The sequence below is a fragment of the Gadus morhua genome, chromosome 2, assembly GCF_902167405.1.
Source record: "Gadus morhua chromosome 2, gadMor3.0, whole genome shotgun sequence".
Classification (NCBI taxonomy): Eukaryota; Metazoa; Chordata; class Actinopteri; order Gadiformes; family Gadidae; genus Gadus; species Gadus morhua.
Genome location: NC_044049.1, coordinates 12,402,865 through 12,419,409, shown reverse-complemented (window position 1 = coordinate 12,419,409; position 16,545 = coordinate 12,402,865). Strand labels below are relative to the sequence as shown.

Below are 16,545 nucleotides of genomic sequence, written 5' to 3'. Positions count from 1 at the left end.
TGACATTTGAGCTATATAAAGAGGATGTCTCTCAGTATTTCTCTCCCCATAATAATAAAGAGTGTATTATTAGCTGACTAATAAATGCGTTTGTCTTGTTGCAAGCATCTCCAAATATAATCAGCCATGTCGTTTATCACGACAATCAAATTAATTTACCCATCGGAAAACTGTTCATTAATAACGATTTACAAGGTTCTATAAAGCTGTCGTTTGTATCATTGACTGATGTCACCACAATTATAATATATGGGGTAGTGCTTCCTATTGTAGAGCATTTTATTTAAGAAATGGGATATAAAGCGATGGCATTGTGTTGAACGGTTGGATATAGATAGCCTATGTGAAGGGAGGGTATAATGTCAACAGTCACGATGCGGTATGATCCCATGTGACCTTAACAGACATTATAAATAACTCTCTCTCCCATCTCAGACCCTAGACAAAAAAGAAAAGTGGGAGTAATGCTGAACTCGATATGATTATTCACCGGCAACAGTGGGACCTTTAAACTATCGACAGCCAATTGCGTCGCTCGCTGAAGGAAAACGCCCCCAATGCCGGATGACGTTGTTCTATAGGGGAGTTGCATGGGCGGGTCTTGTACATTTGACACACACCCCCCACGTCAGAAAGAACGTTTATGTTAGGGCAGGGGGGCCTTTCAAATGATGGAATACATGTTAAACCAATGCGAGCCAGTCGAATTTAAATGAGGCTACCTCCCCTTTGCTCGTCCTTTTTTTTCTTTACCTATTTTATTGACGGTGACAGCTGTTAATGTTGGCCAAGCAAGCGATTGTGAAGTCCGGGTATATTTGAAAGGTAAGTAGCGACATGCATATTTCCACATGGGTCATTTTGATCACTTCTTTAAGGAATACATCAGTGCGCAATGTAGCCTATTCCTTTTCCGCTACAGGGATGCAACTGTAGCGGTCTGCTGTCACGTTCGCATTTTGTATTCAACTAGACTTCAAGTAAGAGATTCGTCTAAATATTTGATGCAATTGATTCACTCCAAGGCAAAGAGCAGTATTAAAAAATAAAGACGTGCAGTTTGTTTTGTTCCTAACCGGCTCCGGTACATACACACGACTAGCACTTCACTCTTGAAGGACACTTCCAAGAGAGGAGATGTGACCACTGGTTTCCTGGGTATGTGTGAACAGTCACGTATCCGAGGGCTCTTGTGGCTGTTGTTTACTTTTCATTGTATGACCCCGAATCAATCCGAACTGTTTAGATGATATATTTTTAAATATCTCCTCTTCTCCTTTCAATTATTTCCACAGAAATACCAGACATGTCTTACTAATAACTAGTGTTAGTACTAATCTACATAGACATGTTATGTAAGAAAAAGTGAATATTCATTTTGACTGGAGATATACTGTCATCATGACTAGGTATTCAGAAAGTTAAGAAAGGACACACATACAGACACACACGCACAGACTTCCTCCCTTTCTTTGCATCCTTTCACCTTTGCTTCTATTGTTTCCCAACCCTGGCTGTGGTCAGTATTGCAACATATCCTGCTTAGATATAATCTCGGGTGATAAATTATGAATTTATTTAGGAGATAGAGATGGGGTAGTATGTGGTATTATAAAGGAAATCCTGTACGATTATATCATTATATCTTGATTTGGATACTGGATACATATTTTCACATTACTTCCACAGTATTTCCCCATTATGGTGCTGACTCAAATGGCGAACTGACGAATTCGGTCGTGTTTTTGAATGTGCTTGTGTGGGCATGTGCTTGTGTTTTTAGGGGAGTGCATTGTGCCACCTCCAGCTCGTTGTGTAAGGTTGACATGGTATCACACACACACACACACACACACACACACACACACACACACACACACACACACACACACACACACACACACACACACACACACACACACACACACACACACACACACACACACACTGTTTTGATTTGATGCACACATTCATTTATGATGCGGTTTTAACTTCAATGATGAGATAATCTTGTTTTATAGGGCAACATTACTTTTCAACCTGGTGAACCAGCCTTGACACCAAACGTGTTGCTCTAATCCGGGAATCAGACTATTAGGCCATTGCTGGTTCATCCGGTTGTTTCTAACTTATTGTAAAATAAAAAGCTTCATATCAAACTAAACCAAACCACAGTGTTTAGTAGGGTATTTATTATTGGAACCCTCTCTATTGCTGTGCATTAATATGGAGTTGTAAGGTATTGATATTTTTACATCAGCTATAACTCCACTGCATTTGTCTGCCATTGGGCTGCTTGACTGGTTGAGAGACTCATGATAAACCATGTGCTAGAAGCACAGTGGGGAAGATTGTCCACAAGCAAGCTCATAGCAATGTTGTTCATAAATGTGCTGAGAAAAGGGTGATATGTGGTTTGAGCAATGTCTGAGGTCCTGGGTTTGACCCGATTCTTAGGTCTTTATATGTCGGGCCGGTACTTGGATTCTCTCCAGGTGAGCCAGAGGAAACCCAAACACATGCACTTTAGTAGCAGGACGCTGCCTCAATAGGGTCATTTATGTTCAGCCAGACTCCTCTATACAGCCTGTCCCTGTCCCAATGTAAATAGAACGATATAAATAAAAGGAAATGTAGAAGAGACCTTTTTCCTTTCATACATTTTTCTACTAAAGATATTTATCTTTTGATAACCTAACCATGTACTGAACTGAACGCTTCACCAAGCTTTGGTCTCTGTGTTTTACCAGCATGCCTCTGGCGCGCAGCCTGTCCGTGACCTCCCTGTCAGGCCTGGAGGACTGGGATGAGGAGTTTGATTTGGAGGATGCCGTCCTCTTTGAGGTTGCCTGGGAGGTGGCTAACAAAGGTACGCAGTAGGGGGCGCTTCAGGTTGTTCATTTCACATCCTAGCAGATCCGAGCTATTGAAGGATGAAATGCGGTAATGTATGAGTGGAAGGGTGGAAGGGTAACCAACCTGCCCACCCACACCCCCAGTTGTTGGCCATGAAGGAAAATTACAATAATGTAATGTATTAAAGCAACAAGAGAACATATGGAGTTCCTTGTGCAGGATTTGCCACGGACAAAAGGGTTAGTTGGTGCGCATGTGTACCTCCCCAGCTGAAAAGTACTGGGTTTGATTCCCAATTTATCTTTGCTACCTGTAGGTAGCAACATAACCCTAGCTGGCTGCTATTGAAGATGCTATTGCTATTGAAGATCCCAACTGTGTGTGTGTGTGTGTGTGTGTGTGTTAAAACATGCACGTGTGTGCAGTTGGGGGGATCTACACTGTGATCCAGACCAAGGCGCGGTTGACCGCAGAGGAGTGGGGGGAGAACTACTTCCTGGTGGGTCCGTATGTGGAGAGCAACGTGCGCACACAGGTGGAGCTCATCGAGCCCACCAACCCCATCCTCAAACGCACCATCGACAAGATGAACGCCAGCGGCTGTAAGGTAGTGTTGTGCACGCACGTAGGGGTCGGCACCCATATGCCCCCTTTTCCACCGACGGTACCAGCTCAACTCGTCACAACTTAGCGTGGCACATTTACATTTAGGGCATTTAGCAGACGCTTTTATCCAAAGCGACTTACATCGGTTAATACACACATTGACGGCAGATATGCAAGGCGACAGCCAGCTCGTCAGGAGCAGTTAGGGTTAAGTGTCTTGCTCAGGGACACAGCAACACTCAGATAGGAGGAGCTGGGGATCGAACTAGCAACCTTTCGGTTACAAGTCAACTGCTCTACCTCCTGAGCTAAGCCGACCTGTCGGTTACAAGTCAACTGCTCTACCAGCTCAGCTAAGCACGACCTGATTGGGTTCCAGGCACGTGGATCATCTAGAAAGTACCTCTTCAACGTGGGCGAGTTGATAGCACGCCACTGCGCGAAACTGCGACACATAAACAGACAGAGTTACACACAGGAGCGTCTCCACCTCTGGCCCGGTCCACGCGTGTTCTTGCTCACTGATCCTGCCATGTTCAATAATCAATCACTATTGTTGACTAAACACTGATGCTAGTATTTAAAGATGCCGGACGTCGGGTGTCAGGTGTCAGGCTCGGACCTCTCGCTAATCATTATTCGTCCAGGGGCGTCACTCTGGCCAATCAGTGGCCAGCAGCCTGTTTACATCACACAAAAGTATCAGATCAATTCTCTAGGAACCTCGACAGAGGTGAGACTAAAAAAGTACCAGGTACCTTATTTTGGCCATCGAAACACAAAAAAAGGCGGGCTTAGTCGAGGCGAGTTCAGCTGGTACTGTCAGTTGAAAGGGGGAAATACATACACACACACTGAATATACTCTCAGTATTGGAGCTACTTCCTGCATTAATTACATTTAGAGAAGTTTCATCAGGTACTATTTAGCAGATACTCTTATCCAAGCATTGGAGTCTTAGGCAGGTTTTATGTCCATATATCTATCTCACTGTGTGTGTGTGTGTGTGTGTGTGTGTGTGTGTGTGTGTGTGTGTGTGTGTGTGTGTGTGTGTGTGTGTGTGTGTGTGTGTGTGTGTGTGTGTGTGTGTGCACTCTAAACCCTGTAGCATTCTCCTATTAAAGGTTAAAGACTGTATCCCTCTTCCCTCTTTCCTCTCTCTATCTCTCTTTCTCTCTCTCATACGTGTGTGTGTGTGTGTGTGGCTCCTTGTATAGTGAGAACGCCTGTCTATGTTTGGGTGTGTGCTGCTGTGTCACTTCGTGAGAGAGGACACTGTGGGATTATGGGTCATGGCCATGGCTCGCGGTCGTGATGCTATTTTAAAGCGACATTTCTGATTTATTTTAAACCTGGAGACCTTTCAGTCCTTCCTACACAGCGGTTGTTAAACAAAATTCAGAAGATATCAAATTGTAGCAGAGAATATGGTTATATTTTGGGGTATGATCTTTGAAAATTATTATCCATGGTCTTTCAAATGTTGCTATGGTTCTTTGTCAGCTAAAGTGTGTTCTCATGTCGTTAAATACATCAAATTGCTATCTGTTCATTTACCAAATACTACATACCACAGATAACATCCAGAACTTTCAGTAATGGATCTTACTTTAGTGCTTTAGTAAATCAAATTAGTGAAAATGTGGTTGGTTGGCTTGTTTGAGTTGCTGATTTCCCCCCCCCCCCCCCCCCCTCCAGGTGTACTTTGGTCGCTGGCTGATCGAGGGTAGTCCCTATGTGGTCCTCATCGATGTGGCATTCACCGCGTGGTCTCTAGACCGCTGGAAAAGCGAGCTATGGGAGAACTTCTCCATCGGTGTGCCGTGGTTCGACCGGGAGGCCAACGACGCTGTCCTCTTCGGCTTCCTCACTGCCTGGCTCCTGGGAGAGGTCAGGGGTCAAACATATTGCACCAGATCAAACAAAAAACACAATGCTCTGTAGAATGTTAGCGTTGTGATTTAGTAATCAGAGTGGAGTATCTTGAGCGTTTCTTCAGTCTGACTGTTAAAAGTTATGCTCTTGCTAAAAGTGTGTTTTATTTTCCTCTGTTACCACCAGGTGGAGGAAATAAGAGTTAAAGAGAGATCTTTTTTTTTCTAGTTCAAAAGTCGGGACAAAAACAATTCACCCTCATTGTGTATGTGTTCTTTCCACTCTTTGACCCTTAACCCCCCCCCCCCCCCCCCCCCCACCCTTCCTCTCTCTACGTCTCCAGTATGCGGCCCAGTGTGAGGAACCCCCCCACATCCTGGCCCACTTCCATGAGTGGCTAGCGGGCTTGGGGCTGATGCTGTGCCGTCGAAGGCAGCTTCCCGTGGCCACCATCTTCACCACCCACGCCACCCTGCTGGGCCGCTACCTGTGCGCTGGCAAAGTGGACTTCTACAACAACCTGGCCGAGGTCGGTGGGCAGGTGTTCGTGTGTGTCTATCATGTGTTGCCTGGTTCTGGTCCTTGATTCCCCGCCCACTTTTTTGCGAATGTTCTGTGATTCAGGGTCTGCTGTTGGTGTCTCAGCAGGAATTATTACTGAGATAGTCAGAGCAACAGAAAACCATCTGACACCCAACACGATTCCTGACATTAAAGTGTGGATTCTGCCTCTAAAGTATCATTAAACTCTACGGATTCTGACATTGAAGCCGTTTTGAACAAAAAAGTTATTGCTCGGTATATCAACAACGGAGAGCAACGTCATTCAACAAATCTTTATCCAGCTCACGATTGGTTTAGGTGGAAGCAGACCCTTTGCACAGTTTCTGAAAACAGCTCTTCTGACTCGGTTATGTATCGAACTACAACTCAAGATGATTATCAGTCCTACTCATGTGGGTCTTTAGATGTTGGTAGGTCATCCATACATTTTTATATCATCCATCCATTGTCAATCATCGATCTATGTACCCATCAATCGAGCCATTATCCAACCATCTATCAATCATCCATCTATCTCTCAATCCATCCCTTGACTCTCTCTCTCTTTCTCTTTTACACATACAGTTCAACGTGGACAAGGAGGCGGGCGACCGACAGATCTACCACCGCTACTGTCTGGAGCGGTCTGCGGCGCGCTGTGCTCATGTCTTCACCACCGTGTCCCAGATCACTGCCATCGAGGCAGAGTACCTCCTCAAGAGGAAACCAGGTGAGACGGAGACGCTAACCAATCGGTGACCAGGACTCCACCTGACTAGTTTAAGAACTAGGTACAATGAGATGCAAACATTAAAACAAAAAGGTTTCATATTTAACTCGAGCCCAATGGATTTAGAAAGAAAAATATTATGAAAGTACCCACAGATAATGGCAGTTATGTTTTCTTAAAATGAAATGGATAAAGGATTTCATTGGTTGATTTTCATTTCATATATTTTGTAACCTTCCCAATGTTTGACTTGTTTTCTGAAATGTAGCTGATATAAACATTCCCTCTCTCCCTCTCCCCCTCCCTTCCCCCGCACCCAGACATCATCACTCCCAACGGTCTGAACGTGAAGAAGTTCTCGGCCATGCATGAGTTCCAGAACCTCCACGCCAAAAGCAAGAATCGCATCCAGGAGTTCATCAGAGGACACTTCTACGGGTCTGGGATTCCTCTCCACTTGATACTTAATAGTATAATAGTATAACAATAATCTTCATAGGGTGGGTGAAACATTTGTGGGTTCTATTGAACCCCTTGTTTATTTACTGTGCTCTCATGTCCGTCAGGCACCTTGACTTCAACCTGGACAAGTGTGTGTTTCTCTTCATTGCTGGACGATATGAATTCTCTAACAAGGGAGCGGACATTTTCTTAGAGGCCTTGGCTAGACTCAACTACCTGCTGAGGGTGAGTTCTCTGTGTGTGTGTGTGTGCGCGTGCGCGTGTGCGTGTGCGTGTGTGTGTGTGGAGGATAAAACTAACCCACATGGTGGCCCGTACCGCTCTGCTTGGAACAGGTGAACCACAGCGACGTGACAGTGGTGGCCTTCTTCATCATGCCCGCCAGGACCAATAACTTCAATGTGGAGACGCTGAAGGGCCAGGCGGTCAGGAAGCAGCTCTGGTGAGATGATGGGATGGCGGTTGAGAGTGGTGTTTCTTTTAATTTGTGTTTAGGTGTAATTTCCAACAAGCTTGTGCAAATTACATTTTGTAAAATAAATATGCCTGTAAGATCACAGTGGCATGCTGCTAATGGAATATATGCTTAACTACTGCATTGGCTCAAAAGACAAAATAAATGAAGCATTACCATAGTTGACAAAGCAAAAACATAAAGTGACAAACTCAATATTGAACAAAAAAGCGACGCTTGGACATTTTCATTATAGACCAGCTTCACATGTGTAATCTCATTTGAGTGGCCGTGTCGGTTTTTGCACTGGCACTAACAAGTTTTCCCCCCAACAGGGATACAGCGCAGACGGTAAAGGAACGATTTGGCAAAAAACTTTACGAGTCTCTGCTAGTGTAAGTTCATATTGAATTATAATGTATATGACATAATGTCATTATTTAGTAATTCTATTAAACATATTAGATAATTATATACTATGAAATTTAGTTTTTCTCATATTAAGATGCCATTTTCTCACCTCAACCAACCTCCTATTCCTACCCTGTGTGTGCGGCAATAACCTTTTATAAAATAATGTATATATTGTTGATAAAGCCCTTCAAACACGTTTTGGTGATGCTTAGTGGGCAGCTACCAGACGTGTCCAAGATGCTGGACAAGGAGGACTTCACCATGATGAAGCGAGCCATCTTCTCCACTCAGAGGCAGTGTCAGCCACCTATCTGCACCCACAACATGCTGGAGGACAGCAGCGACCCCATCCTCAACTGCATCCGCCGCATCGGCCTCTTCAACTGCTCCGCCGACCGCGTCAAGGCATGTCCGTGCCACAACTAGCACACTTGCAGCAGTTGTTGTTTTTCTGCTTATTCTTTCAATTGAGTGAATGCATACCTGGAGGCATTCTCCAGAGAAATGCAAGTAGCCTATAGTTGCTATAGGAGCAGCAGGAGTAAGCACCATGTAGTTCTCCGTAAAAAGCCGATCTAAACTATTAACCTATTTTTATATCTTTGATCAAATATATTATATTAATATACATCTGTTGTCGTAGGTCATCTTCCATCCAGAGTTCCTGTCATCTACCTCTCCCCTTCTGCCTATGGACTACGAGGAGTTTGTGAGGGGCTGCCATCTTGGCGTATTTCCCTCCTACTATGAACCCTGGGGGTACACTCCAGGTATGTCTTGCCGCCTGCTAGTTTATTCAATTTAAAAGCTTTATTGGCATGGGGAATCTAACACACAAAGACGTACTATTGAGCAAATGCAGGCAGGCAGGAGTTGGACAGTGAATTAGGATACAGGTCATTTAGGAGCATTCAGGGGTTGGACAGTGAATTAGGATACAGGTCATTAAGGAGCATTCAGGGGTTCGACAGTGAATAGCGAAACTTTTTAGTGACTCACTCGAACACAATCGAACCAAACTACAAAAAGTTATAGTGCTATAGGGTAAGTATAATTTCAAAGGAAATAAGAGGAAGTACATACTATATCAAACCTCATAGAACATTCCATCAATATCCATCTTTTTTTTAATTTGTTAAAATTTTTCGAAGTAAATATTTGTATCTTCCTTCTCTGCCGGCAGCTGAGTGCACAGTGATGGGTATTCCGTCTATCTCCACCAATCTGTCAGGCTTCGGCTGCTTCATGGAGGAACACATCGCAGATCCTTCTGCGTACGGTAAGATAGTCGAAGAAATTCAATGTGATCTTCACTGCCATTGTGTTTCCACTTATTGTTAGTTTTTTCGAACCTTTCAAGTTCTATGTATTTTTCTGCTAGGGATTTACATTCTGGACCGGAGGTTTCGGGGAGTGGATGAGTCGTGCAACCAGCTCACTTCCTTCCTGTTCCAGTTCTGCAAGCAGAGCCGGCGCCAGCGGATCATCCAGAGGAACCGCACCGAACGACTCAGTGACCTGTTGGACTGGAGATACCTCGGCAGGGTAAGGGAGCCTGGAGCCAGCGGGAATGGGCCCGCAATACCCTTAAGTCCCAGATATACTCCAAACTAAATCGAAATTGGTGTGTTCCCACAGACATTTGCGACCAAATCAAAGCGCTGCATTGGTAAATATAAAAAATCAAAATATCATGTGAATGATTTGGTTTGTTGTTCTCTGAGTCAAGTCTCCTCCAACCATGACTCGTAAGAAAAACGACTGCAAATATTGCAGTGACTGCATTGTGAAGATCAACAGCCAATGCAAACACACTCATTTCGATTTTGTTAAATTAAAGGGGTCATATTATACCACCAGGTGTGAGGCACACTCACACCTGATGGTATAATATGTCTCCTTTAAGGTTTATTGTGGCATTAATGTTCACTTAAAATCACAGTATTAAAACTTTGCACCTACCTGTTGTCACAAGTGGCATTACACATGTGGAGTGGTGAGTAACTGTGACCTGGTACTAAAAACTAAAGCACCCCCTGTAGATTGCCATGGTCGTTGTAAATAGTTGTTCTGATTGGCCCAAAAAATGATGATGTGTTATCTACTACTGTTACCAGTGTGCAACTGCAAAAACAGGTGTTTTTCTTATGGTTACATATAATATTGGTTAATTTCCATGTTAAATATTTGAATTTACATTGCAGGTTAACCAATGCAGATTTAAAATTAATCATAACAAAATGAATAGCAATGACTGCCAGTGATTGTATATTTCCTTCCTCCTCCGTCTTGGACCAGTATTATATATCAGCGCGGCATATGGCACTGGCCAAGGCCTTCCCTGACACCTACATGTACGAAGCTCAAGACCCTACCTCGGTATGTCCTTCATTTGCTTAACTTGGCTTTCAATGGGCTTTATTTGGAAGATTTTTATAACTAGCGTTAGCTATTTTTAATTTCCTCTTTATTTCCTCTTCCTCTTCTCTCCAGTCATCTGGGTTCCGGTACCCTCGCCCTGCATCTGTGCCCCCCTCCCCATCCCTCTCCCGCCACTCCTCGCCTCACCACAGCGACGACGAAGACGAGCGCTATGATGAGGACCTGGAGGCGGAGAAGGACCGCGTGAACATCCGCCAACCCTTCGTAGCTAAAACCAAAGCTGGCGACGGGGTTCCGAGCGAGAGCGACTGATGCACGCACACACACACCCACACGCACACACACACACACACACTCAAACAACTCTCTAGGGAAGCTTTTTCAAAATCTTTGCTGATTGATGTCCATGTTAGGGGGTCAGGGGGTACAATTAGCCTCAGCCTCAATGTCTTCCCAACATGCCAAAGTGGGGAAGACTTATTTTGGAATTATCGACTGAATAGGTACATCAATCATAAATAAAAAAGTAACTAAATAAAAGTTCTGTTTTAAGTTGTAGCAGCAGTTTAACAATTGGTTTACTACTAATGTTGCCTATTTTACTGATAAAAAAGAAATAGGGTATTCTGCACCATAGCAAGTTTAACTTTTGTACTTACACTGAATAATGAGGGGTATTTAAAAGAAGACCTCGTTTATTTTGTCACCTCTACACAAACTGAAAGCTACAGAGGCCCGTCCCTGGGCACAAGTGGAAGCTTTTCAGACTTTCATTCAGAACTTTGCACAGCCTCAAAAGATCCTTCCTAACATATCTACTAGCTTGAGAAGGTGACTTTATTTTACAACACTGTTTTATACCTGTAGTTGCCTACCTTGTGGTGGCAGTTGTCTTGTTTTTAATGCCTATACACACACACACATCACACACCACACTCTCACTATCACATACTGCCTCAGAACCCCATGCTGTATGAATCTCTTCTACATTAAGATCTTAGCACTGTGTGTTTGTTTATTTGTTAGCCTTTTGGTAACAGGGCCTTGTGATAACCACACTCATGTCCGTCTGAGCGGGTGACAGTATAGCTGTAAACTGGCCAGTCAGTATTTATTAATGATGAAGGAAAGATGAGGAGCGTTCCTTTGTGCAGGTTATACAGTGGTCTGGTCTAAAAAAGGTGGTTTTGAATGGACTATCATGACAGCGAAGGCTTAAGTGACGCTGTGGTATGTTTTTAAGTATATGTGTTATTGTCTGTTATTGAGGGAATATTGTTAGTGTTGTCTTTTGTTGACCTATTGTACCAGATAAATACAAATAAAGTCTATATGTACACTATATGTTTACTACAAACAACAACGCTCTCTTCTCCTTTGTTTTGAAACGGGTTTTTAATGACAAGAGATTCAGGTTTGCAAGTTGGTAACAATATCCGACTTCTGAGTTCCACACGTATTATAAAAAATCTAGGATTTCACTTATATGTGCTTGATTACATGGAAAGTGTGGAATTAATGTGGTAGCAGATACTTGGGTACATTCCTCACAACTTTTGATCCTGCCATTTAAGGGTGAAGACAGCCATCAGCACAAGTGCACCTTCCCACCGTGCCCTTTACAAACTAGAGAGAGAGTGCAGAGAAGATTTAGAATACAAGAAAATGTTGGTCATGATGGACAAACCAGGCTAGCTTTCAGACATTCGAAGACTCATTCCCAACGTATATGAAGAAATGTTCATTTGACTAATATTATGGGGGTCTGTGTTTTTTTCCGCACCCATATCCATATCTTAATGTGCAGCTAAGCAGTAGAATGACATTGGATTTACTTTATTAGTTTTGATTCTTAAAGCTAGTGTAGGAATACATTTAAGAAGGATTTAATGTCGTTTGTTGAAATTCTCTTTAAATCCTCTCAGCAGTCAATAAATCATTTGCCCATGCAAAAAAAAGCGAAGTCGTATCTCTGGCTTTTTCAGGCCTGCAATGAGCCCGTCCAATCATTGAATTGGGTCTTGATGAAATAAATAGGGATGGGATTTTTTCAGTAGGATACAAATTCTAGCTTACTCTAGCTTGCTCCTCCAAATTGTCTGGACAATTTTTACTACGGTTCTGTACCTCAACAGTCAATCATCGACAGTCATAAGAACAAGAAGCGACCGTGACACCATCGCTGACCGCTGCTGATAAGAGCGGGGTCCCCAGCGCGTTCAGCTCACCCAGTAGACTGTGATAAGAGCGGGGTCCCCAGCGCGTTCAGCTCACCCAGTAGACTGTGATAAGAGCGGGGTCCCCATCGCGTTCAGCTCACCCAGTAGACTGTGATAAGAGCGGGGTCCCCAGCGCGTTCAGCTCACCCAGTAGACTGTGATAAGAGCGGGGTCCCCAGCGCGTTCAGCTCACCCAGTAGACTGTGATAAGAGCGGGGTCCCCAGCGCGTTCAGCTCACCCAGTAGACTGTGATAAGAGCGGGGTCCCCAGCGCGTTCAGCTCACCCAGTAGACTGTGATAAGAGCGGGGTCCCCAGCGCGTTCAGCTCACCCAGTAGACTGTGATAAGAGCGGGGTCCCCAGCGCGTTCAGCTCACCCAGTAGACTGTGATAAGAGCGGGGTCCCCAGCGCGTTCAGCTCACCCAGTAGACTGTGATAAGAGCGGGGTCCCCAGCGCGTTCAGCTCACCCAGTAGACTGTGATAAGAGCGGGGTCCCCAGCGCGTTCAGCTCACCCAGTAGACTGTGATAAGAGCGGGGTCCCCAGCGCGTTCAGCTCACCCAGTAGACTGTGATAAGAGCGGGGTCCCCAGCGCGTTCAGCTCACCCAGTAGACTGTGATAAGAGCGGGGTCCCCAGCGCGTTCAGCTCACCCAGTAGACTGTGATAAGAGCGGGGTCCCCAGCGCGTTCAGCTCACCCAGTAGACTGTGATAAGAGCGGGGTCCCCAGCGCGTTCAGCTCACCCAGTAGACTGTGATAAGAGCGGGGTCCCCAGCGCGTTCAGCTCACCCAGTAGACTGTGATAAGAGCGGGGTCCCCAGCGCGTTCAGCTCACCCAGTAGACTGTGATAAGAGCGGGGTCCCCAGCGCGTTCAGCTCACCCAGTAGACTGTGATAAGAGCGGGGTCCCCAGCGCGTTCAGCTCACCCAGTAGACTGTGATAAGAGCGGGGTCCCCAGCGCGTTCAGCTCACCCAGTAGACTGTGCCAGAAAGAGTTGTAGGTGGCGCTGCCGGTCACGGCTCCCAGCTGGGCAGGGTTCCTCCTCACCGTGTGGACCGAGAAGCCATGGGCTCCACTCACCTCCACCTCCACCACGTGGTAGTCCCTCAGCCTGGCCCCCACACCCCCGGAGAGGGGGGAGGTTAGGACTTTGGAACCCTACTTTATTTCAAATCGTTTTATTTTACAGTAACCGTTTTATTTTGCCTGATGGAAATAGTACATGGTGTGGATAGTAAGGGCGATGTCAACTGCTGATGTCAACGTCATTTCTTAAAATCCAGCTCAATATTTTTGTATTGTCATTAAAAGCCACTTGAGGAATTAATGGAATTGGATTAATGAAATAAATACGATTTATTCATGACATAAATAATACAGTTGTTTCCTAGCTCGGTATACTGATATTCTCATCATAATAACATTGAAAATACCAACTAATGAATAACATTTCAAATCTTTGCGCACTATTCAGTTTTGTTACTGCAATTTACTTAAAGTTTACTTTGAAAACCAATTTTTAAGTGTTTTTAGTAGGACACTGCATCCTTTCACAGGCCAGGCCTTTGGTACAAAAAACAACAACACCGCTCTGCACTGGCAGTTTGTGAACAGAGTTATGTGTTCTGTGTTGTATAATTATAGTTTGGTGTATGGGTAGACTCACGCTGTATCCGACACAATCTCCCCAATAACCCCAGGAAAGCCCAGGGTTCCTGCTGCCACAGCAACTGCTGCCATAGTGTTCACGTTGTTGGGGGCCAATGGGCACAGCTCAGCCACAGAGCCCCTGAATAAGACCCGCCTCCCCTCGCCCTCAGTCCAATCAGAGAGCGTGTCCTCTGTGAGCCTGAAGCAGGAGGGGTGTTTGGACATCCTTACGAACACACCCTGTGGAATCATGTGCATAGGTGGAGGAGAATAGTCCGGTGGTTAGGGTTTAGCATCCCCAATGTCTGCAGTCTGTGTGCCTTAACCCCCTACCTAACCCTTATGACATAGTATCTGAATTGACTGTAGGTTGCTTTGGGTAAAAGTTTGTCATTACTGTGAGTGCCCCGCTGTCGTTAAGCCTCTGGATGTCCTGGCCTCCCCACAATGCACCACTGGGGATGTAGAGCGTGTTGCCGTGAAGACTGGCCGCTTGCCGAAGTTGCTGGTTCAGCTCGGGGTCACAGAGTGCCGAGGGAGAGCCTACCTAATAGAAAGGAATGATTAAGTCATTTAAAAGGTTGCATTTCGAATAGCATTTAGATTTATGTCTTTGCATCAGCCTACCAAGAGAAATTCCTAGTAAGGGTTTGTAGACTATGATGACAGTCTCCATGGTTACTGCGACGGCGTGCTGACGTCACGGGGACGCACGGCATGCTGGGGCGCGTTGGTTGTTGTTGTTGTTGAACTGGGCTAATAAAGCTAGTGGGTGTAACGCCGTTCGCTGTCTACACTCTCCTTATTCATGCACATCTACAGGGTTAACCTAAATGGCAAACAATTTGCCATTTTTAATTTCCCAATATCCTGGGGTTGTCCAGAGGCTCGGGTGATGCCTGATAGGATAAGTAAGTTAGGTTATTGAAACTCCCACTAACAAAATCTGCATAATACAAAATCCTGTTTCGTCAACTGTACCGACACTGTAGTTGGATTGCTTGTTCTATTAAATGATGGTTCCTACACCTACTGTGCACTCCGTACAATCTTGTATTTGTAGTTCCTCAGTCATTTGGGATAAAAGCCTTCCAAATGTACTTTCAACATGCCAAGAAGATAGATATTGATTCATTCCCACTAAGTCCAACAAGAAGTGGGGCAAAACTCACCAGGAAGTGTGCATGAGAGAGAAACTGAACACCAAAGTCCTTGACGATCTGAGGATGGCACACCTCTACGATCACCTCGCATACCCTGTAAAAGCACAAAGTGTCGCCATTTCTATTCGTATGCCTTTTTGTTTGAATGCTATGAGAAGTTGAATGACATGTGTATGTTGTAAAAGCATTTCTGCATTATTATTTATTTGGTGAGTTGATGTGTGTGGCTATACCTGGTTTTAAAAGCAGATAGATCTTCAAGTATTAGGTGGTCAGGAACTAAACCCTTTAGCTTGTGAGGGTTTCGATTCCAAGCAAACGCCAGAGTAAGACCCAGGCCAGCTCCATCTTTTATGATCCTCTCCACTAGGTACTGCCCTGCAAAACACAAACACACACACACACGCAAATAATTGATTCATTTGATGCAATGCATGAACTGGATAACATAAAGTGAAAGGATGGACAGGGTAGGTCATGCAGGTGTGTGTGCAAACCTAAATGTCCATATCCCACCACTCCTATCCTCAAGGTAGATGAGCGGGTAGCCATGCCCTTCACTTAACAAAAAAAAAGAAAAACAGGCCAATCAGAGAACAGAATGTTGACAATCGTAACACTCAATGTTTACACTCAATATCAACACATGAATTTGGCGAATCTATTTTCTTTTGAAAAAGAACCAAAAAAATAGTGCATTCAGTTTTTTGTCAGGAAACATTTAAGATACAGGCTAGCTGACACTTACCGGTTTTAGCGTGTAGTCAAGGCATCCACTAGCTAAGTGCACCCTAATCGACACGCTATTTTCTGTTTTGAAGAGTGCTAAATGCAAACGCACACGCTAACACAGCTAGGTAAACATACAATTTGCCAGCTAGCTACTAATCATCCAATTGTGAACCACAATACTCGCATTCGTATCAGCCTCAATGTGCAAGTCCTTTGATCTTTCAACTTTAACCTTCACTTCGTATCATTAAGTCGCACGATGTTCAAGACACAACCTTCTATATCGCTCATTTATGGCTTCACTCACAGGTAGATTCGGCAGATCGAAGCGTCGTCTCTCTCAACTTCTTTATCCACCTCTGAACAACTAATGACCCCAGTCCTCACTCAAAGAAGGAGGTGTGCGCCGTTCAAAGTTCAACTAAGGAAACATTAAGTAAACAAACATGATCCAT

At 44.6% G+C, this 16,545-nt stretch overlaps 2 protein-coding genes across 11 annotated transcripts; one reads left to right on the top strand and one right to left on the bottom strand.

Moving 5' to 3' along the window:
* Positions 1 to 612: 612 nt before the first annotated feature.
* Positions 613 to 11,682, top strand: gys1 (glycogen synthase 1 (muscle)). 5 transcript variants are annotated; one of them, XM_030381822.1, is made up of 18 exons: positions 613 to 825; positions 923 to 980; positions 1,784 to 1,815; positions 2,751 to 2,869; positions 3,282 to 3,463; positions 5,161 to 5,352; positions 5,681 to 5,866; positions 6,466 to 6,610; positions 6,931 to 7,048; positions 7,177 to 7,297; positions 7,408 to 7,514; positions 7,862 to 7,921; positions 8,153 to 8,345; positions 8,584 to 8,710; positions 9,124 to 9,219; positions 9,322 to 9,485; positions 10,239 to 10,319; positions 10,434 to 11,682. In XM_030381822.1, exons 4-18 carry the CDS (start codon positions 2,752 to 2,754, stop codon positions 10,632 to 10,634), a joined length of 2,091 nt encoding a protein of 696 aa, XP_030237682.1. In that variant the 5' UTR covers positions 613 to 825; positions 923 to 980; positions 1,784 to 1,815; position 2,751; the 3' UTR covers positions 10,635 to 11,682. The 5 variants fall into 5 exon arrangements, with proteins under 5 accessions (XP_030237682.1, XP_030237691.1, XP_030237664.1 ...); XM_030381831.1 differs by lacking the exon at positions 923 to 980; XM_030381804.1 differs by lacking the exon at positions 1,784 to 1,815.
* Positions 11,683 to 11,698: 16 nt separating this feature from the next.
* On the bottom strand, positions 11,699 to 16,532 carry aspdh (aspartate dehydrogenase domain containing). Of its 6 annotated transcripts, XR_003979959.1 has the most exons (9): positions 16,398 to 16,532; positions 15,856 to 15,918; positions 15,592 to 15,736; positions 15,368 to 15,452; positions 14,593 to 14,742; positions 14,212 to 14,435; positions 13,517 to 13,656; positions 12,551 to 13,470; positions 11,699 to 11,948 (listed from the first exon to the last, which is right to left on the bottom strand). XR_003979959.1 is itself a non-coding variant. In XM_030381844.1 (8 exons), exons 2-8 carry the CDS (start codon positions 15,908 to 15,910, stop codon positions 11,942 to 11,944), a joined length of 852 nt encoding a protein of 283 aa, XP_030237704.1. In that variant the 5' UTR covers positions 15,911 to 15,918; positions 16,398 to 16,532; the 3' UTR covers positions 11,699 to 11,941. The 6 variants fall into 6 exon arrangements, 4 of the variants coding, with proteins under 4 accessions (XP_030237704.1, XP_030237732.1, XP_030237713.1 ...); XR_003979958.1 differs by having other exon boundaries at positions 12,597 to 13,656; XM_030381844.1 differs by lacking the exon at positions 12,551 to 13,470 and having other exon boundaries at positions 13,471 to 13,656.
* Between the last annotated feature and the right edge of the window lie 13 nt (positions 16,533 to 16,545).

Bases quoted from the DNA above. Each gene is read 5' to 3' on its own strand.
- gys1 (XM_030381796.1), top strand. From the start codon at position 2,752: ATGCCTCTGGCGCGCAGCCTGTCCGTGACCTCCCTGTCAGGCCTGGAG. The intron at 7,515-7,861 runs GTGAGATGATGG...TCCCCCCAACAG, and splicing joins GCGGTCAGGAAGCAGCTCTG to GGATACAGCGCAGACGGTAA. The intron at 8,711-9,123 runs GTATGTCTTGCC...CTCTGCCGGCAG, and splicing joins ACCCTGGGGGTACACTCCAG to CTGAGTGCACAGTGATGGGT.
- aspdh (XM_030381844.1), bottom strand. From the start codon at position 15,910: ATGGCTACCCGCTCATCTACCTTGAGGATAGGAGTGGTGGGATATGGA. The intron at 15,737-15,855 runs GTTTGCACACAC...TGTGTTTTGCAG, and splicing joins GGTGGGATATGGACATTTAG to GGCAGTACCTAGTGGAGAGG. The intron at 14,436-14,592 runs GTAATGACAAAC...ATGATTCCACAG, and splicing joins ACGACAGCGGGGCACTCACA to GGTGTGTTCGTAAGGATGTC.